General features: G+C 37.1%; 4 protein-coding genes across 4 annotated transcripts; all 4 read right to left on the bottom strand.

Moving 5' to 3' along the window:
* Positions 1-827: 827 nt before the first annotated feature.
* LOC102802808 (uncharacterized) lies at positions 828-1451 on the bottom strand. Its single transcript, XM_006812948.1, has one exon. It carries the CDS (start codon positions 1449-1451, stop codon positions 828-830), a length of 624 nt encoding a protein of 207 aa, XP_006813011.1.
* A 310-nt stretch (positions 1452-1761) lies between these two features.
* On the bottom strand, positions 1762-2178 carry LOC102802694 (uncharacterized). The gene has a single exon (XM_006812947.1). The coding sequence runs from the start codon at positions 2176-2178 to the stop codon at positions 1762-1764; it is 417 nt and encodes a 138-aa protein (XP_006813010.1).
* Positions 2179-2515: 337 nt separating this feature from the next.
* Positions 2516-3103, bottom strand: LOC144345224 (uncharacterized). Its single transcript, XM_078006787.1, has one exon. It carries the CDS (start codon positions 3101-3103, stop codon positions 2516-2518), a length of 588 nt encoding a protein of 195 aa, XP_077862913.1.
* Positions 3104-10218: 7115 nt separating this feature from the next.
* LOC102802130 (uncharacterized) lies at positions 10219-23822 on the bottom strand. Its single transcript, XM_085500802.1, has 9 exons — positions 23646-23822; positions 13999-14151; positions 12859-12965; positions 12401-12457; positions 11885-11955; positions 11274-11470; positions 10957-11110; positions 10711-10784; positions 10219-10574 (listed from the first exon to the last, which is right to left on the bottom strand). Exons 1-9 carry the CDS (start codon positions 23707-23709, stop codon positions 10513-10515), a joined length of 939 nt encoding a protein of 312 aa, XP_085356928.1. The 5' UTR covers positions 23710-23822; the 3' UTR covers positions 10219-10512.
* Between the last annotated feature and the right edge of the window lie 1391 nt (positions 23823-25213).

Below are 25213 nucleotides of genomic sequence, written 5' to 3'. Positions count from 1 at the left end.
GAATAAAAGTACAGTACAAAAAATCATGTAATTCGAAAGTCAAAAAACTATACTGCAAATGTCTTTGAGACTTTGTCTTAAGTATAATATATGATCTGGTCTTTTGCCAAATATGACAATCTGATATGTTGATCTTCATTCACTGTCAAAGCTGAACGTAGTGGGTTTGACTGTCCACTACTTGAGAACGTTGTTCACTGCCTACACTGAGCGTAGTTGATTTTACTGTCCACTACTTGAGTGCATTGTTCTTCCGCTTCCAGTAATGTGCATATTTTGACATGTGATCTTGATATGATCCTGCTTTGAGTTTTCACCAACACCTTTCTTACCAATCTACTGGCGCCAGGTGTTACTTGTAACACTTTTCCAAGTGGCCACAAATTGCGTGGTGTGTCTTCATCTTTAACTAACATGATGTCGTTGATTTTCAAATTTGGTTTCATATTAAGCCACTTTTGTCGTCGTTGAAGCGACAGTAGATATTTCTTGATCCACCTTCTCCAGAAAATGTCAGACATGTACTGCACCTGCTTCCATCGACGTTTACGGTGTGTGTAACTCGGTACTTGCCATGTTCAGCATCATGCTTGGTGTCAATGCATCGAAATCCCTCGCGTCGCCTGTAGTTAGCGGTCGACTGTTAATAGTCATCTCCACCTCACACATGATAATTCTCAAGCTTCCATCAGTCAGTATTTCTTGACCAACTAATATGCTCAGAAGCTGCTTGATCATGCATATCTGTCTTTCCCAACTTTCTCCAAAGTGTGAACCATAAGGCGGGTTAAACTTCCAGTTGATGCCCTTACGTAGTAGTCCCTCGTTTATCTGTGCATGGTTCCACTTGCTAACGAGTCCGTGTCCATTGAGTCTGCAATTTCTATGTGAACTGCTCTTATTGTTAAACATGTAAAAATCACACAATAGCGTTTGATTCGACTTCTCTTTAATTTCATCGCTATTGGGTCAAAACAATCTATGCCCATCCGTGTGAATGGGGGTTCACCAATAGCCAGTCTGTCCACCGGTAGATCTGCCATCATTTGTTCTCTTGGCCATCCACGTTGTCGCTTGCACACAATACATTTCGATATTAATTTTCTAGCTGCCGATTTAGTGTTAACAATCCAGTACTTTTCTCGTAGCTGAGACAGTATGTACGAATGGCCAAAGTGTTGCCCTTGTTTGTGTATTTGTCGTATTATTATCTCTAATATTATTGAGTCCTTCGGAAGTAGTATAGGACGTTTTGATTCATCAGGTATTTCCGCAAATCGCAAACTCCCACCTACTCGCAACAATCCGTCAGTTCCAATAAAAGGATCCAATTTTCTGAAGCTGTGATCTGAGTTGATGTGCATTAGATCATTGATTTCTTCTGAGAATGCTTGGTGTTGAACCTTTCGTATAATCATGTTCTCTGCAGACTGTAGGTCTTCTACGAACATTGGTTCGATGGTATATTTATCACCTTGCGATTGTTGTAGTAGTGCATTCCTGATTTTCTGTATCCATGCCACAGCTTTTTTTAGTCAATGCCAACTTGAGTGGTGCGTGACTAGCCTGCCAATGAACTCTCTGAAGTCTCTTTTGTAAATGATTGTGTGCACCTCAATATTTTGCTTAAGCTCTAAGTCATTGTCATGTATTTCACAGTCTGATTTGTTGACTGTCCATTTGTCTTGTGTTTCCATAAAAAGGTGGTCCTCTCATCCAGCGCTCATTCGCTAGCAATTTCTGTATAGATTGCCCACGTGATCATTCATCTGCAGGATTCTCAGCGATGTTCACAAATCTCGACTGATCTTCAGTTGATCCTCCATGAATCACTGCCAATCTGTTAGCTACAAAGGTGTGAAATCTCATAGCTTTATTCATGATGTACCAAAGAACAGTTTTACTGTCTGTCCAGAAGTATGAGTTATCTACAATGACGTCTAATTCTCCTCTTAACATTTTGTCCAATTGTATAGCTACTGTAGCCACAGTTAATTCCATCCGCAGTATTGTTATTTGCTTGAGCGGTACAACTCTAGCCTTTGACATAAGTAAGGCACAGTAGATCTTATTGCTGTGATTGATTATTCTTATGTAAGAGACAGCTTCATAACCACTTGTGTCTGAAAAATGATGCAACTCAGCACGTTGTGCTCTGCCGAAGTCTATTGGTTTCATGCACCTGTTGATTCTGAATTCTGATTCTAATTCTGGTAGACTTTCTAACCACTTCTTCCATTGTTTATGCTGTTTTGGTGGTATGTCAACATCCCACCTTTCTTGGCCTTGTATATTCTTGAAAGGTTCTTCGGATCGGTAGTATAGCAGGTGCTGCTAGCCCTAGTGGATTATAGATGGTGCTGATAGTGCACAGCATCCCACGTTTTGTCGCTGATTTCTGTTTGATTTTAGTGCGAAATCCCAATTCGTCCGATTCTATGTTCCACTGCATGCCCAATGCATTTTCTGTTTGCAAGAAATCAGGGTTGAATTCAAGTTATTGAATGCTTGTGTTCTATCTTCTTCGGCTATAGCTTCTAATGTTGAACTTTGTCAGCTTGAAACCTCCAGTCTTGCAGGTTTTGATCAGGTTGCCTGCAAGTTGATGCCCTTCATCTATGGTCACCACTGATTTTAATATGTCATCAACGTAGAAGTTTCTTTTGATGGTATTCTCTATTGTCTTCTCATTGCTCTGTTCTGCTGTCATCTTCAATGCATTGTTTGTGCAAGATGGTGAAGATGTTGCTCCGAATATGTGCACTTTCATGCGATATTCCCTCAGAGGGTTGTTAGTTTCACCATTGGGCCACCACAAAAACCTCTGGTAGTCCATGTAATTCACTAGTATTCTTACTTGTGAGAACATGGCTTCAATGTCTGACATAACTGCAACTTTCTCTTCTCGGAATTGCACAAGTACCCCGACTAGCGTATTTGTCAGATCTGGTCCTTGTATCAATTGACGGTTCAATGAAGTCCCTCCATACTCAGCAGCACTGTCAAAGACAACTTGTAGTTTTTTTTGTGGGTGATAAACTCCATGGTGTGGTAGGTGCCACTTTTTTCCCTGGTGACCCTTGACAGCTGAGACTGGTATCATTTCTGCGTAGCCCTTATTGATGGTACTTTTCATAAAACGTGTGTATTCTTCACGGTATGATGTATTCTTGTCAAACTTGCGTTTTAGTTGCTTAAGTCTCATTTCTATATTGGCTCTGTTGTCCATTCTTATTTCTGAATGGCAATGGAACATTGTAGTGTCCATCAACAAATGTGGTTTTTGTCTTCACTATGCTCAGGAAGTGTTTGTCTTCAACCGAATATTCTGGTTTGTCTTCAACTGTATGTTCGCTGAATTCATGATTATACATGTCTGCTATCATCTTTTCCACAGTCGGTTCTACCCGAATATTGTGGAATACTGCTGCATTGTGATTGTCACCATCCCTCATAGACATTCCCTTTACTGACCATCCTAGCGACGTACGAACGGCATACGGTTCGTTACAGCCAATAAACTTAGTTTCTAGTGGTTTGAAAGCTGTACTTACGTTGCTGCCTATTAGCAGTCCTACTTCATCTGTCTTTGAAGGTGTAGCCATTTTTTTCAGATCCTCCTCTTGTACAGTGTGTGTTGCCGATAATGGTAGTTCATTTCGGGTATAAACCTCTGGTAGGCTTATAAAATTCTCGTCATTCATGTCCGACACTTCAAGGCACTTAATACGTTGGGTATCAGTGACTTTGCTTCTGCTTACCATGTGTAAGGTTAGTTTCATTTTTTCTCCACGAACGTTCAATGCTTTCCGAACACGTTCTGTGCATATCACAGAGTCGCTTCCCTCCTCCAGAAATGCATATGTGACTACATGACCACCTGTAGCTTTATATCTTATTTGAACTGGTATCAATATTGGTCTGCCTTGCAGGTCATCATTGATTGATTCGTTTGAATTATAACCCACAGTCGTTGATGCGATGGGTGTATCATTAACCAGGTGTTCTGCCTTGGAAAGACATCCAAAGCATAAGCCTTTCTTCAGTATCAGTTCTTTCTGTTCCTTGTAGCCCTTTTTGGCAAACGTTTGGCATTCTGCTAATTGATGTTAAGTGCCTGAACAGCCTAGGCACCCAGTTGTATCTTCTTCTGTTGCAATGGTGTATGATACAGATTTCCTTCTGCGTTGCTCTGTTTCATTAGCTGTTTTCATGGTTGGAGATTTCGTATTCAGCTCCAGATGCTTCTTCATTTACAAAACACATCTATGTTATTTCGCTTTATTCTGTTAAAAATCTTTCGCCACCGTGCCCTCTGTTTATAGGGTAACTCTTTAGTAATGTTTCTAAAGTTACCGGGTGCATCATGATTTTCCTCACATGTTTATCACCTTCCATCGCGTCTTCACATGCTGTTAAGAATAATGCCAAGTCATCAAACGGTTCTTCATCTTTTGCTTCGATCATTGGCCATTCTTCTGCTTTTTTCCATTAAGCATTTGCTAATGCTTGCGGTTTCCCATATTTATCTTTCAGTCGTTTTCTAGCGGCTGTATACCCCATTTCTAAGGGCATGGAGAAACCCTGGATCAGCTGTCACAGCTTTCCTCTGGGGTACACCTTTAAAAAGTGTAGTCAAAGTCTTGATATTTAACTGGGTTGTACTCATCTGTGTGTATTGCTGTTACATTGGCCACTTTCGTGACCGTCTTTGCAGATGTCACAATATCCTTTTGTGCATTTACTGTTTCATTGACCAATACGGGCTTTTTGAACAAGTTTGAGATGCCAGACATTCCGCTTGCAGTTTCAAAACTTTTACCTAAGTATGCTTGCTCCTTGGCAGTTTCTTCTGCAATGCTTGTCTCTTGTTGAAGCTCTTCTCTGCGTCATCGGGCCTTCATTATCTCTCGCTTGTATGCTAATTTACTCATCTTCATATCTCATAATGATTTTAGCTTCCTCATCGTCAAGACCTGTTCAAGTTGTAGGCCCTTCAGACGTGCCAACATGGCTTCTTTACTTGCTAATGCACTACGCGCTGAAGCGTCACTTCTTAGACTCGAAGTACACGACATGATCCTGCTGTGGCTTCTCGATGTCTGCTCTCCTACATTGGAAGCACTGTCTGTCGGGTCAATGCATGGTTCGTCATAGTTTAGTAAATATGTGCGTAGTCTCTCGCCCAGTTCTTGCATGCTCTTTTGTTCGCAACCATGTTTCATTTTCATGCGTAGCTTCTTCTTTGGACAGTGCATCATGGTATTTTTATCGGCACGTTCCAAATTCTCTTTTGCTTTGTCATATTTTTTCAATTTAATTATTACCTCTAATACATTCGTTGGGTCACATATTAGCGGTTCGATTCGGTTTGTGATTCGAGTTATTACTCCACTTTCGGCTTTTCGTAACAATTTCAACCTTTTGCAAGAAGTGGATGGTTGGTCTGCCATCTGTTCACCTACATTATTTTTGTCAGCCATTTTCTTTCGACAGGGATATTTTTTTTTATATTTAAGATGTTTTTTTTATTGAGTCAAGTCTCCTAAAAAATACATTTCAGTTTCACATAAATTCTATATGAAACACCTTTACACAGTCAATACAGTCAGAAATTCACCCCATTTCCTAATATGTGCATTTAATTTCCCTTTTTTTTCTGAATATTTTGAACAAACGGTTTAAGATGTTTGAAATGTGGAATTTTTTCCTTTATATTTTCAGATATAGATAAAACGCTTAGTTAGCAATAGTAAAAAAATTGAGCAATAATAACTCATGTGGATCTCCCATTAGAATTGTTTCATCAGATAAAGTATTTCTCAACCCAATATGTTTTCCCCATCGCTCAGAAAATGCCTTCCAAAACAACTGAACAAGAGAACACCTTTATCATAAAGTGCATAATTGTTTCCACTTCCGCTTTACAAAATGTACACATTTTAGATTGGCAAATCTGGGGCAAAATTTTATTTAGTTTTACATTTGTCATTATTAAGTTGTGGTTCATTTTCTATTGAAGCACCCTCAATTTAGTATCTATTGTTATTTTGAATGGTAACTTGTAGATAGCTTCCCAGCCATGTAATCTCTCTCCCAGCAATTCTGAAATTACCTCCTCTGAGCGTGGGGGAATAAAATAATACCCTTAACAACTTGCTTTGCTGTACATTGATTTAGGTGAATAAGTGAACAACAAACTTCACCCCAATCATCTGTTCCTGTCTTTCCACTCCTCCCTTTAACCCTGAAGGTACTGATGATATAATACCTCACCAATTCAAAAACATGTGCTTTGGGACACCTTTGTTCACCATTTCTTCCCAATCCATTATAAAACCCATGTTACTAAAAGGTTGCCCCACATAGTGATCCCCACATCATCAAATTCTTTGTAATAAAAACTTTTATCAGCAGTCAAAACGATTTTTGTTATTCCATATTATTTGATTCAGGATATGCACTACTGACTGACTGCCAGGTTTTCAGCATACTGTGGTGGAAGCTGTTAAGTTGTAACAGCAACATATTAATGTCAAAATTACCCTTAACAAGCAGCCTGTCGGCTGTTAGCAATGCACATTGCAATTAAAGAACAGAAGATATCATTAGAAAATGAACAATATGTATAGTATCAAAGCAACAGGACTTACTGTTTTCAACAAGAATTAAAAAATATCAATTTTTACCCAAAATAATCATCAACATTCGATAATTGAAGATATCACCACGAAATTAACAAATCTGAAAGAGGTCTACATGTAGTACCTATATAAGTAGTATAAAAACAATAAGGTTTTCAAATAGAAGTCAAAAATATAACTTTTTACCAAAAATGACAAAAATATTTACCAAAATTGGAGAATTAACGATATCATTACAAAATGAACAAATCTAAGAGAGGGCCACATGTAGTACCTATATATGTAATATCAAAGCAATTGGACTGGCAGTTTTTAACAAGAAGTCAAAAATATCACTTTTTACCGAATATGACAAAAATATTCACCAAAATTAGAGAATTGAAGATATCCTTACAAAATGAACAAATCTGAGAGAGGTCCACTTGTAGTCCCTATATATGTAATACCAAAGCAATCGGACTCGCGTTATCTAACAAGAAGTCAAAAATATCACTTTTTACCAAAAATGACAAAAATATTCACCAAAATTAGAGAATTGAAGATATCATCATAAAATGAACAAATCTGAGAGAGGTCTACCCAAGGTACACCAAGTATCAAAGCTTCAGGCTTGTAGTTTTCAAGAGGAAGTCGAAAAAGTAAAACATTGACACGGACGACGACGAGGGACAATCACTCATATGATAAGCTCTGCTCGACAAAGTCGACAGCGGAGCTAAAAAGTAGCTCAATATTTCCCACTTTCACCAAAGTATTTGTCAAAAACCATTTCCACGGATGAGGTGTGGTTTCATCAAAATAGCGGCGCATCCAGTTTATACGTTGAGCTTTATGAATTGAAAATACATATGGGACATTTAAACCTCTCTTTCCAATACCAACAATTGCTGTCCTCCTGGCAATCGTATCAGGACCTCTCCACATAAAAACACAAAAATGAGCTTGTTAATGTCTTTAATAATTTGCACTTTACCTAACAGGCTTAAATTTCTCCTTTTCAAAAATTTAATTGATGACTTTAGAGATTCTAATGGGGAAGCCCAATTCATCCTGGATGTCATTTTTTTTATCAAACGAAATGTAGATTCCCAAAATGTTAATGGGAGTGTTAGGCCAACTAAGACGTAGGAGTTTATCTATTCTATGTTTCCATTTGGCCAACCACATTTATTTACTGCTAAACCTGAGATTATCCGAAAGTGTTTAAAAGTTTCTCAAACAGGCGATGACAGGATGGTATATCCCTTAATAAGCAAGTAAGGTAATCTGCATACGCAGCTCCCTTAACCTCCACCTGGTCGGGCACTTCCAACCCTTTAATATTCGGATCATCATGCATTCAACTCATAAAAATTTCTAAAGCCAAAATAAAATGCATGGGTGATATGGAACCGCCTTGCCTCACACCTCTGTGAAGTGGGAAATAGCCAGTGCTTGTACCCTTGTGCATGACACTAATAGAAATATTTTTGTACAGTACTTTGGCTTTCTGAATGAAGTCAGTTCCAAAATTGAAGGCTGCCAGCGCTTTGTATAGAAAATCCCATTCAACTGTGTCAAATGCTTTTTCTATATCAATAGTCAATAAAATGCCCAGTATTTTTTGTTTATCTGAATAATCTAGAATTTGTTCAGCCAATATCACCCCATCCCCAATGAATCGATTTTTCACAAAGGCAGACTGATTTTCATGTATGAGTGAAGGAAGAATTATTTCCAATCGCTTGGCCAGGCATTTTGTACCAATCTTGTAGTCTGCATTCAGCAATGAGATTGGTCGCCATTTTTTAAAAAATCTCCTGTCCTTTCTTTTCCAATAAAGTGATTACCCCTTGTTGTTGTGTTGGTGATAGCTTGCCCTTCTCAAAAGCAGTATTCAATGAATTAACCACAAAGTTTCCAATAAGACCCCCAAAACATTTGTAGAAGTCAATCAGCATTCCATCATTTACTGGAATTTTATTTGCAGGAAACGTCTTGATTGCTTCATGGGCTTCCCCATAAGTAATACAACCCTCACAAACTGTTGCTTGGTCCTCTGAAAATTTTTTGATGTTAGGGGTTCTGAGAGGTTCCTCCCAATCCCTCTCCCATGCCTTATGGCCTACAACACAACGAACATGCCAGCCCCAAACGACTAAACTCAAGTCTGCCATCACCGATGCACACGAATGCTACAGCCACCCCTTTGAGCTAACCTTCTAAATCTAAGAATTCATCCTTCCCAATTTTCCCAATTTTCACCCTCCCCCGGATTCGATATGCGTTTTCCACGGTCTTTGGATCTATACAAAATTTTTCACTCACCACTTCCCACACAGTGCTCAGAGCATTTTCTTCTTCTTTCTCTGTGATTCCATAAAATCTCAAACTGAATGTCTTTCATTTCTAAGACTTGATTCTTTTTTACGTTTATTTTCAGTTTCTAGCTCATGAATCTTTTTTTTCAGGTGGTCAATTTCCTGGGCGTTTTCCCATCCGGTGTTCGCATTGTATTATACCGTTTCCTCCAATTCACTGCACTTTTTCTTCACCTCTCCCATTCGTATTAACATTCCTGCTATGTCCCCGAAACCTGCCTCAGTGCTTTGTTTTAGATCAATGATCAGCATAGTGATAGTTCTCAGAGAATAGCTCGAGACTTCATCATTTTCGGACCTCGATTCCTCATCATCCCCCTTTTTGGCCTCCTTCGCGCTTGTCTTTGATGCCATGTAGGCTTCCATAAGTTTTTGTTCCTTGGTTTCTTTTTCCTTCAGTTTTTTCATCTTTTCCTTTATATCCTTTGATGCCATATTGTCAGCGTGTTCTCTGTACCTTTACACTTCTATCTCACATGTTTCCAGTGGAGGTGTCTTCTATTTCCTTCAGCAACTGTTTAACAAAGCGGGGCCGATGTAGCATGGTTGCTCACCCAAACATGGTTACGTGACTCCCCTTCGAATTTTGGTTGTTGAGTAGTCGACGATAACTGTTGTCACTGAATATTGTTTACTTTTTGGAGATCAATGTTGTCAACAGTCTTTTGTCACAGATTAACTGATAATAATCGTGAAGCAGACAAGGTTTCTACAAGTCGTTATTTATAGGACGTTTTTTACTGTTACCGACGCGCTCGCGAGAAGTTGATTCATGGCGCGCAGACAAACAAGCCAATCAGTTAAACTATTTCAGAATTTCACAGATTTTCAGATCTAACATTTATCTCCCATGCTGTGGTTAGGTAGATAGATGTTTGTAAAAAGGATTTTAGTGGTTATAGGTGATTTCTTGCATTTTCGGAATACATGCCATGGTGCTGCTGGCCATAATTCACCACTGCAATCCTAAAAGCAGTTGGCTTGGAAGTTTCAGTGCTTAGTACTTAGTACTACCTTGCTTAGTACTTCAAAAAATGTAGCTAACACCACGGTGCATCGAGGAGTTGTTGGTCCCATGGTATTTCCTACACTTATTACAAGATCGGCTGCTAAGAAGACACCAGACATACATGTACTCCGTCAAATATACCACCTGAGATTGAACTCCGAAAGTCATCGATTGCAATAAATAAATATTGAAACGTTAACAAGGATTATTATTCTGTAAATGTCCCTTTATATAATAATAGGTTAAACGGAAACTTAACACTGGTTTATTTATTTATTCGGCTATATGTAAATGAAGTTGTTTTGAGACTAGGACTAGAATTTTCACGAATGAGTAATTGTACTTGTGTACAATATTGACACAATTCATAGTCTATATAAATGTGCGGGATTTGGTGGTTCGGGGGTCATTTTGTAGCGAAAAATTAAAATAGGGGTAATGCAGTCAATTTAATCTGCAATGATCAAGAGCTCTGCTATACATCCATCGACAGTCAGACTTAGTTGAAATCAAGAGAATATTCGATCTCTAGCAGTGTAGTGTACTCATTACGACCAATTTCTGAAATACATTAATTTAAAAAAAAACGTAATTTATCTACGTTTGGAAATAAAATATATAACAAAAACAAATACATCAATTATACATAATATAATGAATAAATGAGTAATATAAACACTATTTAGTTATTAATTACCTTCTCTCCTTATGACCCTTTTACGCCCTGTTTCCAAATTCTCTTGTTTCATGCCATTAAAGTCAAAATTATATCTGAAAATAAGGATAATGTGTATATTTCACGTTGGTAAAACATTAGTCATTTACAAACTAATAATCTATCTGTTCACGATTTTGCCACTTTTAAATATTTCGATTGAAAGGAGAACTCAAAACACGCCTTCGTCAAGTCACTAACTGCTTTGGTGATTTTTTTGTTTCTTACCCAAAGTCCCCCATTGGGAGTGTGATGATGCTGTGACTGTCTTTCTGGTAATGGGTTTCTAACTCTTCCGCAATATCTTCCTCAAACAGTCTCCATTGTTGGATATCATCCATCCACCGCCAGCATACGACCATTTCATCATCTCTGTCATCAACTATAACACAATTGGAATAAAGGTGTATATAATGAAATTTAATTATATTATGCAAGCTGGATTTTCAATTTTCATTTATTTAAAGTTTGAAATCACACGAATAGATTCATCCACGTTAACTGTTGAAATATTCCCATACATGTGACAAATAATGCTTAATTACCCCTATCATCATCATCATTATCATCATCATCTTCGTCATCTACCCCTGTCCAAGTTCGTTTCTCATCTTCGTCATCCGCATCATCACCATCCTCATCATCGATTCTACGGAAGCTTGAAAATACTTCAGGTGCGGTTTTAAGAGACTCGTCATCATCATCTTCTTCGTCGTCGTCGTCAATATCAATAATTTCAGGTCTGAAACGAAAATTTTAACACTTATAAGAACTCTCTCACATTAAGTATATTAATAAGAGATCGTCACGCTGTGACGTTATTTGTTCACAATATTAACGCCCTCTATGAGAATGTCTAATAACAAAAGTCGCTCACTGACGAACATTTTTTTACAATCTGCCGTCACGGTGACAACATAACCCATAATTTGTTTTATTAACGTCGACACATACACGTATATTTAATAACAGAAAACAACGCTTTTATTTTATCTTCGGATGCGACCAATGGGTTCTTTTAACAAGTTACTGGCACACAAACATGCGCGAAACGCAGACAAGTACGACGGCCTATACCAGTTAGAGAAGATGTATTCAACCCGTTGTGTGATTTAACAATTATGTGTACATATATGTTAGACTAGTTTGCTCTTACCCCTCTGCTTTCAACAGTTCCGGTGGATCCATACACGCACTATCTGCCACAATCCGACCATCTTCTTTGTCCTAAAATGGAAAGAATATAGTGTAATGGATAACGCCTATGGTTACAGTGGCGATGCTGATTCGCTGAGTTGAATTTCGAATCTCGTGTTTCATGTTTATATATTCGTGTATATGACTGTATGTGTTATTACTTACACTTAATAGGTGTTTGTTTCCGCTAGTGGACGTAAAGAGATTGTAACTGTTCTCACCATGATTACACTATGCTTTTTTGTGCACAAAATGAAATTCGGGATGCTGTTTTTATTTGACACATACTTCAGGAATATGTTGACCATGTCGAGCGTGATAGGGCTCCCTAACGTCATTTGATCAATATTGTTGTGCGGGGAGCATAAGTTTTTTGTTTGTTCAAAAACATTAATAAACGTGACACGATACAGAGAATCAATAATAAATATATGTTTAGAAGAGTACGAGTAAATATTCAGGGTGTTATACTTACTTTATGAACACATTTCAATTTGGACTTCATTATATCTGATGTTTTAGAATCTTTCCACTGTAGAATGATTATGCAACAGAACAAAAAGTTACTCGTACAGGTTCACCTAAGCAAAGCGGACGGGAAATAAAATGCAATGTTTTTAGATGTCACCACCTATTTTTTTCTACTCATTGTTTCTAGTGGTATTAAATCAAAACATTAGGTTTGTTATGTTATAGTTGATAACACATTTAAAGCGCGGTGGTCGTCGCGCAGTGCGTGTTCGAATTTCATGTAAATAAACAACGTATTTTACACGCGTTGTATACGTCGCTATGAGTCCCATATCGAACAGGACGCGCACGACGACTGCCGCTCTTTAATTATTTAAATAATGTGTCTAATATACGGTCGATCAATTGAATCTTATATAGACACACAATGGGTATTGTCGTAATTTAGTAAAATCAACTTACTAATTTATCCTGATCGACGTCCGCTTTACTGACAATCACTGACTGTACCATGAACTTATCTTTGCCACTACGAGCAGGATCTGGTGTGAACTCACTTACTAACACCACTGAAATGATGCAATATGCTAATATGAGCTATATAAACATAGAATAACACCACACTGAAACATCATCCGGGAAAGTAAATTAAGATTCTCAATGAACAACAAAGATGACCCCGGGGAAGGTTACCCAAACATCATAATCCATAAGGTTAAATTAGAAATTAAAGAACATTAATGCCTGTATGTACTCATTACGACCAATTTCTGAAATACATTAATTTAAAAAAAACGTAATTTATCTAGACGAAATTGAAGATGAAAAACATTTTCTGCTTATTAACTGCAAATTATAATGAAAATGAAAGAAACCAACTAAACACCGAGTCAAAAATGTTACTCCAAAACACGACACATGAAGAAAAAATGATAGCTATGATGAACAACAATGAAAATAAAACAATTATAAAACTAGCTAAATACATATACGAATGTTTCAAAATTAGAGAAAATAACATGAAAAAGCCTTAGTTCTCATTCAAATAAACAACAATATTAATATCAAGGCATATCTGCAAGGTTTTTTTTTGTTATTATCATTCTTATGATATTTTATTTTATTGTCTTTCTTGTTTTTCCTTTCATCCACACTTTATTGTGATTTAACTCAAGATCCTATAAAGGATACGATAGTTTATTATTAATAATATTATTATTAAAAGATACCAATGGCCCTGGGTATGGTTACTCAACATTTAGTTAAATGTATAGGTAAACAATGATGTGGTTTTCAAACAATAAAAGAGCTTTGATAAATACTGTTATTTTATAGTGATAATTCTTCCTATAAAATAGTTATTAAATATGAATTTTTAAACATTCTTCTGTTAAAAAAAAATGTCTTGTATTCAACTTGCATCTACGTGTGACCATGAATAGAAGAAAGAGTCATGAGTGTATGACGCCGACATTCGTAAAACAAAATGACGTCGTACGTCGATAGACACACTTGACCGAACATATCTCAGTGTTGAATACAAGTAAATGTGAGTTTTTTTCTTAACCATAGATATAGGTGGCGTTGCCAACAGTAACTAACCTTTGACATGAACGGTCGAATCGGGTTTTACGATCCCTCTGTTAGGATTCACAATATAGTTACGAGGGGACGTTGTCATCATCTTGAAGCACACGATTTCATCCGTTGGATTGGTCAATTTAATAAGTGACGTAACTTCATCGGTGAATGGACCTTGAATGTTTGCATAAAATTAGTAAGTAAATAACGTGACATAAATCCGTTTATCGTTCCAATAAAAGTACACCATAAAGCAATAAAGTAGGATAGGATAGGATAGGATAGGATAGGATAGGATAGGATAGGATAGGATAGGATAGGATAGGATAGGATAGGATATTTGGAACGTACACAAAAACAATGCTTGAGTAAAGTCCAATATAAGAAACATAAAGTAACACAACTAATCTAAACTAATTTTAAAATCTGAAAAACAAAATTATCTAAAATACTACAAACATATTTGTCTACACTTGAGAAAACATTAATAAACAATTCTCCATTTCGTAAGGTTTGATAATCAGATGAGTATGAGGAATTCACAATAAAAAAGTAATGTTTTTCATCGCCCACATCATTAGAGTCACACTTGTTACATACCCTGTCAATTTTATTTATTCCCTGTGACGGCCTATTTCAATTGGCAAGAAGTGAGCTGAAATACGGAATTTGGTTAATGCTACTAACGTTTTTTATATCATCCAAGTATTTTTCAAATTTATAATTATTTTTGAATGTTGTACAAGTACTTAGTTTATTATGACCAGTTTTGTTCGACTGACTTTCCACATTTGTTGAGTAAATTGGGTTTAACCTTTCTTTAAACAGATTGCAAAAACTGACCTGATTAGTATCCGTGTTTGTCATATTTGTAATTTGTAGAAGTTTTTGGACAAATTTATACCAAGGATCGTATTTAAACCCACTACTTTCTTTAAAAGCATCTTCGATAATTATATTGTTGTTTTCTTACATGACAACCTTTGATAAAATGTTATGACAGTAGTACACACATCAATCACAAGTGGGGAACGACCAAGTTCACTTCTACAAGCAATATTTGATGCCTTCCTGTGTACTCCCAAAACTCTTTTACAAAACTTTATATGAAGTTTTTTTTCTGGTAATATTTTGTCACAAAATAGGTTTGATACAAAAACAGTATTATAAATCTCTCATTTGCTATTGCCAGTTCCGCTAAATAGATTAGTCAGAAAACTACCCCAAACTTCTGACCCATAAAGAATAACCGGTTTAATAACAGAATCAAACAGTTTACAGGCTAGACTCACTGAATGGCATTTGAACCCCAAAGCATTTTATACATTTTAAATGATGCTTTGTGAGCTTTTTTTATACAACCTTGCTGTGACTGCACAAAATTTCTATTTTTATTGAAAAGTGATGTCAAGGTAGTTATAAAAATTCACACATTCGAGTTGTGTTCCATTAATGTAGAATTGAAATTTGCCTTCAAGGTTTTCACCAGTGCTGTTGAAAACTATAATTTTAGATTTGTTTATGTTAACTGTTAACTTGATGTACGATAAACTCCCAGCATGCATTGGGGTAAACATCCGGTTGACCTTTCATGTAGTGAACTGCGCATGTGCAGTACTTTGAGTCACATGCTCCGTGTGTGTTTTCTGGAGCTGTGCAGTCTGTATTTCTGTGAACGGGATTCTAATAAAGATGAAACCGTTTACCGATATTGCTGAGTTCTTACTTTATTAAATGGTAGCAGAGCACGGTTGACAAGATGTCACAGAGTACGAGCTACAAAAATCCTCCGAAGCTAGGAGTGGAGACCGTGTATGAAACATGGAAAAACGAAATTGCCGTGTGGCGTTTGGTAACCGACTTAGACAAGAAGAAACAAGCATTGGCTGTTACGCTGTCTTTGTCGGATCAAGCAAGAGCGAAGGTGCTCGAAATAGATGTGACTGAACTGAATTCGGATACAGGTATGGATGTTCTGATTCAAGCATTGGATTCATTGTTCAAAAAAGAAACTGTCGACTTGGCGTATGAGACGTATTCTAATTTTGACTCGTACCGGAAGTTGCCCGACCAGACGATGGCGGACTTCATCATAGAATATGAACGTCGATATAATCAGTCGACGAAATACGGTATGACTCTTCCTGATGCGGTTTTGGCTTTTAAATTGTTGGACAGTGCCGATTTATCCAAAAAGGAAAGGCAGCTTGCTTTGACCGCAGCATCGGACTTGAAATTTGCGACGATGAAGTCAGCTTTGAAGCGTATTTTTGCTGAAAGTCACGTGACCAATGGCGGCAATTCGAGCGAAGATGCGTCTGGAATAACCGTTAGAAATGAGTCGGCTTTCATAACACAGAGATTTAATTCTGATACTAGACGAATGGTTCGTCCAACTCAACGTTATGGAAATCCTGGAAATGCTAATGCTCCTAAAGGTACGAATCCCTTGGACAAATTTGGTAGACGTACAAAATGTGTGATATGCCAGTCAGTTTTTCACTGGGCCAAGGACTGTCAACATAGATCCGATCCATCTGTTGTAAATATGTCATCACATGATTCTGAGCCCGAAGTATGTAATTTGACATTATTAACCAAAGAAGAGAAATCCATTAATGAAATTTTCATGACTGAATCTTTCGGATGTGCAGTTATAGATACTGCTTGTACTCGGACAGTATGTGGTAAACGATGGTTTGACAACTATATGAATGGTTTAGATGATAAGCAAAAATTGATGGTTAATACAGCTCCAAGCAACAAAATGTTCAAGTTTGGAGATGGTGCTCAAATTAGGTCTACAATCAATGCAATACTGCCAGTCAAGATAGGTGAAACGTCATGCAGAATTGACACAGAGGTAGTGGAAACAGATATCCCTCTACTGCTTAGTAAGACTTCACTGAAGCGGGCAGGTACAGTACTTGATTTAGCAAATGATGAAGCTGAAATGTTCAGGCACCCAGTAAAGCTACATTTCACATCTAGTGGGCACTACTGTGTAGATTTACAGAGTCGAAATATTACATGTGAACAGAAAAGTAATCCTGAAGAGGAAATTCTTATTATTGATGAGAACACAAGTAAAGTAGATCATGAGAAGATATTAACTAAACTACATAGTCAGTTTGGACATGCTTCAGCTGATCGTCTTAAGAAGCTGTTAGAAAGTGCAGGTACACATGACACAGAAGTTTTTCGGACATTAACAAAAGTCGTTGACAACTGTACAATATGTCAGAAATATAAGAAACCTGTACCCAAGCCAGTGGTGGGCTTTCCGCTTGCCACAGATTTTAACGATACCATCACGGTTGATCTTCACGAGTTGGACAAAAACTTGTGGTATTTGCATATCATGGATGAATTCACTCGGTTTAGTGCCGGAGCCATAATGACGAGCAAGCAGTCTTCTGTATTTGTTGATAAGTTTATACAGAAATGGATCAGTATCCATGGGTCACCCAAAAAACTCTATAGTGATAATGGTGGTGAATTTAATAGTGCTGAAGTTCAGGATATGTGTGAGAACTTTAATATTGAACAGAGAACCACTGCAGCATATTCTCCATGGAGTAATGGATGCCTTGAAAGACACAATCAGACACTAACTGAGATTGTAAGAAAAGTCAAAGCAGAGAAAAAGTGTAGCTGGGAGACAGCTCTGAACTGGGCCTTATTCGCTAAGAACAGCCTTACTAACATCCATGGATATAGTTCTTATCAACTTCTCTATGGAAAAAATCCTAACATGCCATCAGTTCTGGTAGACAAACCACCAGCTTTAGAAGGTACTACCATGAGTAATATAGTTGGTAGTCACATTGCTTCAATGAATGCTGCTAGGCGATCGTTTACTGAGTCAGAATGCTCAGAGAGAATAAGAAGAGCTTTAAGAAAGCAAATTCGTCCATTGATGGAGACTTGTCAACTGGGAGACAAAGTATACTACAAGCGCCCTGATAGCCCTGAATGGAAGGGTCCTGCTACTGTCATAGGACAGGATGGTACTGTAGTTTTTGCACGACATGGTGGTATGTTGGTCAGAGTGCATCAATGTAGACTCAGAAAAACAAGCCAACCAGAGACTGTTACAAGAGAAAGTATCAGTAACCATGACAGATCTCAGCAGTCAGAAAGTGTTAGTGAAGAACCTACGGAAATTCAGCATGATACATCTATAGAATTAGAGACTGAAAACAGAGAGACAGGAGAGATTCAACAAAATACGTCTGGAGACCAAGAAAATGATAACGGAGAGACTGGGTTAGGTATTAGAAATTTGGCAGATATTTCAAAAATTAAACCAGGAAACACAGTTAAGTATACTAATAGACAAACTGGTGATACACTTACAGCCAAAATTATTAGTAGAGCTGGCAAAGTACATGGCAAAAACAGAAACTGGTATAATTTGGAATATAACGAGCCTGATGAGTTAGGTGGCATAAGCCAGTCAGTAGATCTAAGTAGAGTTGATAATCTTGAGATTCTAGAAACTCCTCCGGTTGATGTAAACATTTCTGATGAAAGTGTCATGCTGTTAGAGGACATTTCAATGACTGAGGCAAAATTGACAGAGCTAGACAGTTGGAAACAAAACAAAGTGTACAAAGAGGTACCAGATGAAGGACAGAAATGTATATCTACGAGATGGGTATGCACCTTAAAAGCTACGGGTGATAGTATAAAACCCAAGGCAAGATTAGTAGCTAGGGGGTTTGAGGAGATAAATAATGACCAAATTCAGAAAGATTCACCCACATGTAGCAAAGAGTCAATGAGACTTATTTTGGCTATCATGGCTCAGAATAGATGGAAACCTCGATCCATGGACATTAAAACTGCTTTCTTACAGGGTAAAGAAATAGAAAGGGATGTTTTCATACGTCCACCTAGGGAGGCAGATTGTCCAAACAAATTATGGCATCTGCAAAAGTGTGTATATGGGTTGGGGGATGCTTCTCTCCACTGGTATTATCAAGTGAAAGCTGTTATGATTGAGACTGGAGCGCAGATGTCCAAAGTAGACCCTGCTGTATTTTATTGGGTAGATGATAGTGGGAACTTAATTGGTGTATTAGCTTGTCATGTAGATGATTTTATGTGGGCTGGTGACTCTAAGTTTGAGGAATCAGTGATTAGTCAAATTCGTTTACGTTTCTGTATTGGAAAGGAAGATAGTAATGCTTTTAAATATGTCGGGATTGGGTTGGTGAGCAAAAAGGGCCAGATTTATCTTGAACAAAGTGATTATGCCAACAACCTGATTCCTATTCCGATAGCCAGAGCCAGAGCGTTAGAAACAGAATCACCACTGACTGAAAATGAGAAGGACTTACTGAGATCTAAAGTAGGACAGATACTGTGGATAGCACGTCAAAGTCGCCCAGATGTACTGTTCGATGCATGTAACTTGGCCACCAGCATAAAAAATGGTCAGGTTAGAGATTTGTTATGTGCTAACAAGGTAATTAGAAAACTTAAATCGGATAGTGTACCCCTTAAGTTTCAGCATTTGGGTGATGGTGAATTGTCCTTAGTAGTCTTCAGTGATGCCTCACTGGGTAATCTTCCTGATGGCGGTAGTCAAGGAGGATATTTGATTTTTCTCATGGGGGAAACTGGAAAATTCTCACCGATCTGTTGGAATTCAAAGAAGATTCGCCGGGTAGTGCGTAGCACTTTAGCTGGGGAAACACTTGCCATGGCCGATGGCATCGATTCTGCAATGTTCATTTCGACTTTGTATTTGGAACTGACAGGTAGTGATAGTAGATATACCAAGTTGCCACTTATTTGTGTAACTGATTGTAAGTCTGTGTATGAAGCTGTTAAATCCACTAAACTAGTCAGTGAAAAACGACTACGTATAGAGGTTATTGGTATTAGGGAACTGATTGAAAGCAATCAGATTAAAGAGTTCATATGGTCTGAAAGTAAAAATCAACTTGCAGACTGCCTCACTAAGAGAGGTGCTTCTCCGCTGGTGTTATTGAAGGTACTTCAAGAGGGGATTTTGGACATTTACTAAATTCTGTGATTTTGATCTTGTCAGATATTTGTCACTGTGAATTTATGTTCTAAACCTTTTGCTATACTACTGTTTAGTTTGTAAACTTGCTTCTTTAACAAAAAAAATATAGAGGAGATTGTTAACTTGATGTACGATAAACTCCCAGCATGCATTGGGGTAAACATCCGGTTGACCTTTCATGTAGTGAACTGCGCATGTGCAGTACTTTGAGTCACATGCTCCGTGTGTGTTTTCTGGAGCTGTGCAGTCTGTATTTCTGTGAACGGGATTCTAATAAAGATGAAACCGTTTACCGATATTGCTGAGTTCTTACTTTATTATTAACCTTTAATTTCCATTTCTGGCAGTAATTTTGAATGGCATCAATGCCCTTCTGTAGACCATCATGACTAGTTGATAGCAACAGAAGATCATCTGCATATAAAATACAGTTAAATTTCACACCATTCAGGTCCACTGGGTCAAAATTGTTAACAACATCACAAATACCATTGCAGCCTTGCTTTACACCTCTATTAGAATCAAAGTATGGTGTAATTCCCCTATTCATTTTTATGCTATAGAATTATAGAAGTTCCCCCCCCCCAATGCCTATATGCAGTAGTTTATATAGTAAGCCCTCACGCCAAACCAAGTCAAAGGCTTTGGAGAAGTCAATAAAGCATAAAAATAAATAATTTTCTGTCTTTTTACGTTTGTTGTTTACATATTTTGTAATCAAGGATCTTAAAATATAGATGTTATCTGTTGTCCTATGATTTTTCCTAAAGCCAAACTGGTTGTCCCTGTTTTGATTATTTTCATATAGATAGTTAGTTAACCTGCTGTTTAATATCATGGTATAACGTTTGGATAAACAGCTGGAGATGGCAATGCCTCTATAATTATTGCAATCCGCTTGGTCCCCTGATTTAAAAATGGGGATAATTAAACTGCAGTTCCATAATGCTGGTAATTTGCCAGACTTTAAAACTAAACAAAATAATTTGGCAATTGAATTAATGAGATATGGTGCACCATGTTTTACCATTTCATTTGGAATCATGTCATTACCTGAGGTTTTACCTAATTTAAGTAATTTAATATGCTTTGATACTTCATCACTTGAAATTTCATAATCAAGATTAATTTTATTTACATTCTCCCTCTCCAGTGTACTGACACTATTCCTAACTGTATGGGTAAAACTACTCTCATCAACATTAGATTCACTGTTTAGACTTTTAAAGTGATCTAACCAATCGTTTACATTAATGTTGTCATTGTTACTATTTATTTTGTCAACATTTCCAAGTTCCTCTAACAGTTTCCAGAATAATTTAGGATTTGTTTGTTTAAGTGCCATAATTTTGTCACACAGCTTATCTTTATATTCTCTTTTTTTAATTTTGATTATTTTTTTGTACTTTTTGTTGATGCTGTATCTTTCCTGTCTGATAAGGTTATCTCTTGGAAATTATTTGAGATAGCCTTGACAACATTTCACGCCCATTTTCATCCCAGATAAATTTGCCTGGTATTGGGAAAATGGTGCTATAGGTATTGTTAATGTCATGATTGAAGTTTGCAGTGTGAGACAAGAAGATAGGACAGTGGTCTGAAAGGTGGTTAAGTGGCCAAACTTTGAAATACTGTACATCTCTAAATATGGAACTGCTAATTACTCCATAATCAACAAGACTATTAGTATAGACATTTCAATGTATGGAATGATTGTTACTATGAGGAGTCTCGTATATGCACGTGGGTATATATACATCATGTACTATACATATGATTTATGGAAAATTACTGTAATTTAGTTTAATTACTGTATACAATATTAATATACGGTATTATTATGCGAATTCCAAATATGGAATGATTACGCGCGTAAGCGTCCTATAATAATAAAAAAAAACATGGCTGCCACCAGGGTTCAACTGAACTCCACACAAAAAAGTTCGCTGATTCTGTTCTAAACATTTTGGAATTCGGCATTCTCATGATGTATCCTCGGAAGGAAAAGATGTATAATAATAAGGTTATTTCGAGGATACCTCAAAGTATGCACTCAGACAGTACGCCATCGCATCGACCTCCGCTACGCGTCGGTCGATACTGCTGCCGTACTGTATTCGAGCATACTTTGAGGTATCCTCGTAATAACCTCATATTATATGTAGTAGCAGCTTATATAGCTATGGACAACTACTTCCGGGATCTTGTACGCCCAGCACGTGGCATGCCTTATTCTCATTTCCTTAACCATTATAAATAAAGTTACAATTTGGATGATGTTATTTCTACTACTCTGATGTTTTCATGAAGTTAAATAGGTGATTTTCCGAACAATTGCGAGATCTCGCGAGATGCATGAAAGACGCGCGTCGAACGTCTGCCGCAAAAATCGAACGATTTGATTTTGAACTAGAATTTCTTTATTTCGCAGCTTACATTGACCGGCCGATCTTCGACAGAGGAATATTGCTTCCGAATACCCTCACTTAATCGAAATTGCCTATCATCAAATGTGGACAGCACATTATTAAGCATGGAAATGTCCCCGAAATACTTTCGCGTTTGTCGAATCCCACGCGATGTTTGACGCGAATACGACGCTATGACCTTTGTTTGTCCTGTTTTTATGTTCGATTTCACGCATAACGCGTGATTCTCGCAGTGTACGGAAAATGGTCTATTCAAACGTTTGGAGCAACTTCTATATGGTAACGTGATTAGTAAATAAATAAATCTTTTTTTATTGGAGATTCAAGTACTGTGTATAAATTAAAGGCGTGTCACATTTTTTTCTTGAAAAATGTAGAATAAATCATGCAAAACACAGCGTCACAGGGATTTTTGCATAACGTTTTTTTCTATTTATTTAATTTTGTCCAATATTTTGAGTCATTTATCATACAGTTCTGAAATATTGATAGATTAATTAGATATACCGACGGATTCTATATATAAGTATAAAAAGTTCATTTTGATTAACAAATGCCAAAAGACTTAAACTTTTACTTCATCCTAAGAATAAGAACACAACCAAATAGAGTTGCAATTTATGAGTTTAATTACATTTTTATTTAATTGCATTTTAGCACGCGATTACAATTTAAGTGAGTTTAAATAAATAAATAAATATATGGAATTGTAATTTAATTTAATATAAAATCTAAAATCGTGGTTTGGTGGATTGCCTACGTTTATTTTACAATCCGTTCCATAAATATATAACATCATACGAACAAAACAAGTGTATGTTCATTTTAAATTATTAAAACAATTATTATTACATATACGCATCTGTCCACTGCTGTGTTTTGAATTGCCCACCCTCCAAGTTTCTAATGTCGTATCTCGTATCGATTGTTAAATAAATCGTAACACGGAAGTGTAAATAGGTAGACGATCGACCTTCGATCGCACAAAAAATACTTTGCGATTCACTTATGAATCCAATGTGTTGTCGCCGCGGCGAGTGTGTGATTTTGACCCACAATTAATAATAAATTAAGTGTCCCTTGAAGGTGACGTTTATAGCAAGCAACAACGACTAACCCCCACAAGGGCGCTCTCATTTTCACAGGAAGTGTAAAGCACATATCTACACGCGAACGCTATGTATAGGTGACGTACTCACCTCGGAAGACTATATTTTCCCTCGGCTCTATACTCAAAACCTGTTTGACAGCCCCAGTCGCCATGTTTCCGATGTTGTGATAACAATATTGTCCAGCGACGACTGTATTCGGAGAAACGGTTTCGTGACGCAGAACTGAGCGACGGAATTCCCCTACACGATATTGTTTGGCGCAAAGCAGCCTGGGTAAATGCGGTTCCGGGAATTCCCAATGAATTCGCATTACTATGACGTCAGTTGTATTTGAGCACCTTGTGTAGAATAAAATAGCAACACAGTTCACAATTATCTCATCAATAATTCTCTGATATCATCAGTGAGAATCATGACAGTGCTACCGTGGTTCATCTCTCATTACGACAGAAAATCACCAGCAGTGGTGCTGTCAATCATTTGGCCGGATTCTAAAGATTACAATACATTTCAAAATAGAATTGCGATTTAATTATCAATTTGGACACCTGGTATAAAACTTTCAGTAGCACCAATTGTTAGATTTGAATAATTACCATAACAGTTTATATGGAAGGGGTATTTTAATAAAAACATTTGGACACCATGACAACCATTAGTATTAATATATAATATGACAGTTATCATAGTTGACAGTTATCACACTGCAATGTTTCTTCCCATGATTCCATGCATACTTCTACTTGCAGGGTTTTAGGTAGTGTATAAAAAAACGCAGAATAAAGGATGCTGACACAAAGACACTAGAGAATATAGGTATGGGCAACTGCGGTATTTCCTTTGATGTGTCGCACGAAACTACTTTCCATTTCACAGTTGCTTGACCCTGTATTCCCTAGAGTCCATTTATTCTACTTTTTACTTATTATTACTTATTCGTTTTAATTTTATTGCATCCGTGCATAAAATAGATTGTTTAATTACGGTTTAATAAAAAGCATTGTCTTAACATTAACATGTTTTTTTTTCTATTAGAATTATCCTAGTAACACTGGAGTCAATATAAGTACGTTTATAATTATAAATATATTTAGAAAATTTTTTAACTTATAGTCGTTTTTATTTGTAATTAATATCATGCAATTGACTCAGTCGATACACACATCTGTTATTATAAAATGTAATGTAATGAGTTCATAAAATGTGTCATCGTCCGAGTCGCACGGTTTGTTGGTGCCAACTCATTGCCGACTCCACCAACCCGTGCGAGATTAGTACCTTCCATGGTCTGGGTAAACGCGTATTTTATGTTAACAAATGGCCAAGTTTGATTGGATGCGCCTGTTGGAAAGGCGCCCAATCATACGTTGTCACAGTATAACATTGCGCGGTAAGCTAAAACGTAAAATGTTGGAAATGGCGACGTGTAGCACGGTTACTTTAAAATTGTTCTAGTAATCGTGCGTGTAGAGTGTGTTTAGGTTGTTTGCTAAACTGCGCTGCGTTTTTTTACCCAGTTTTCCACAATTTGTTATGCCAACGTCGCAGGCTGTTTGTGCAAAGTGACAAATATTATGTCGACCATGTTTTAACAAAGTAATAAAATTGTCAACTCAGAAATCAGAAACTCCACTCCACAGAGTTGAACTGTTGCA

The sequence above is a fragment of the Saccoglossus kowalevskii genome, chromosome 6 (assembly GCF_978046115.1).
Source record: "Saccoglossus kowalevskii chromosome 6, keSacKowa6.1, whole genome shotgun sequence".
In the NCBI taxonomy this organism is placed as follows: domain Eukaryota; kingdom Metazoa; phylum Hemichordata; class Enteropneusta; family Harrimaniidae; genus Saccoglossus; species Saccoglossus kowalevskii.
Note: the sequence above shows the minus strand (reverse complement) of the source record. Positions and strands in the feature narration are given on the sequence as shown.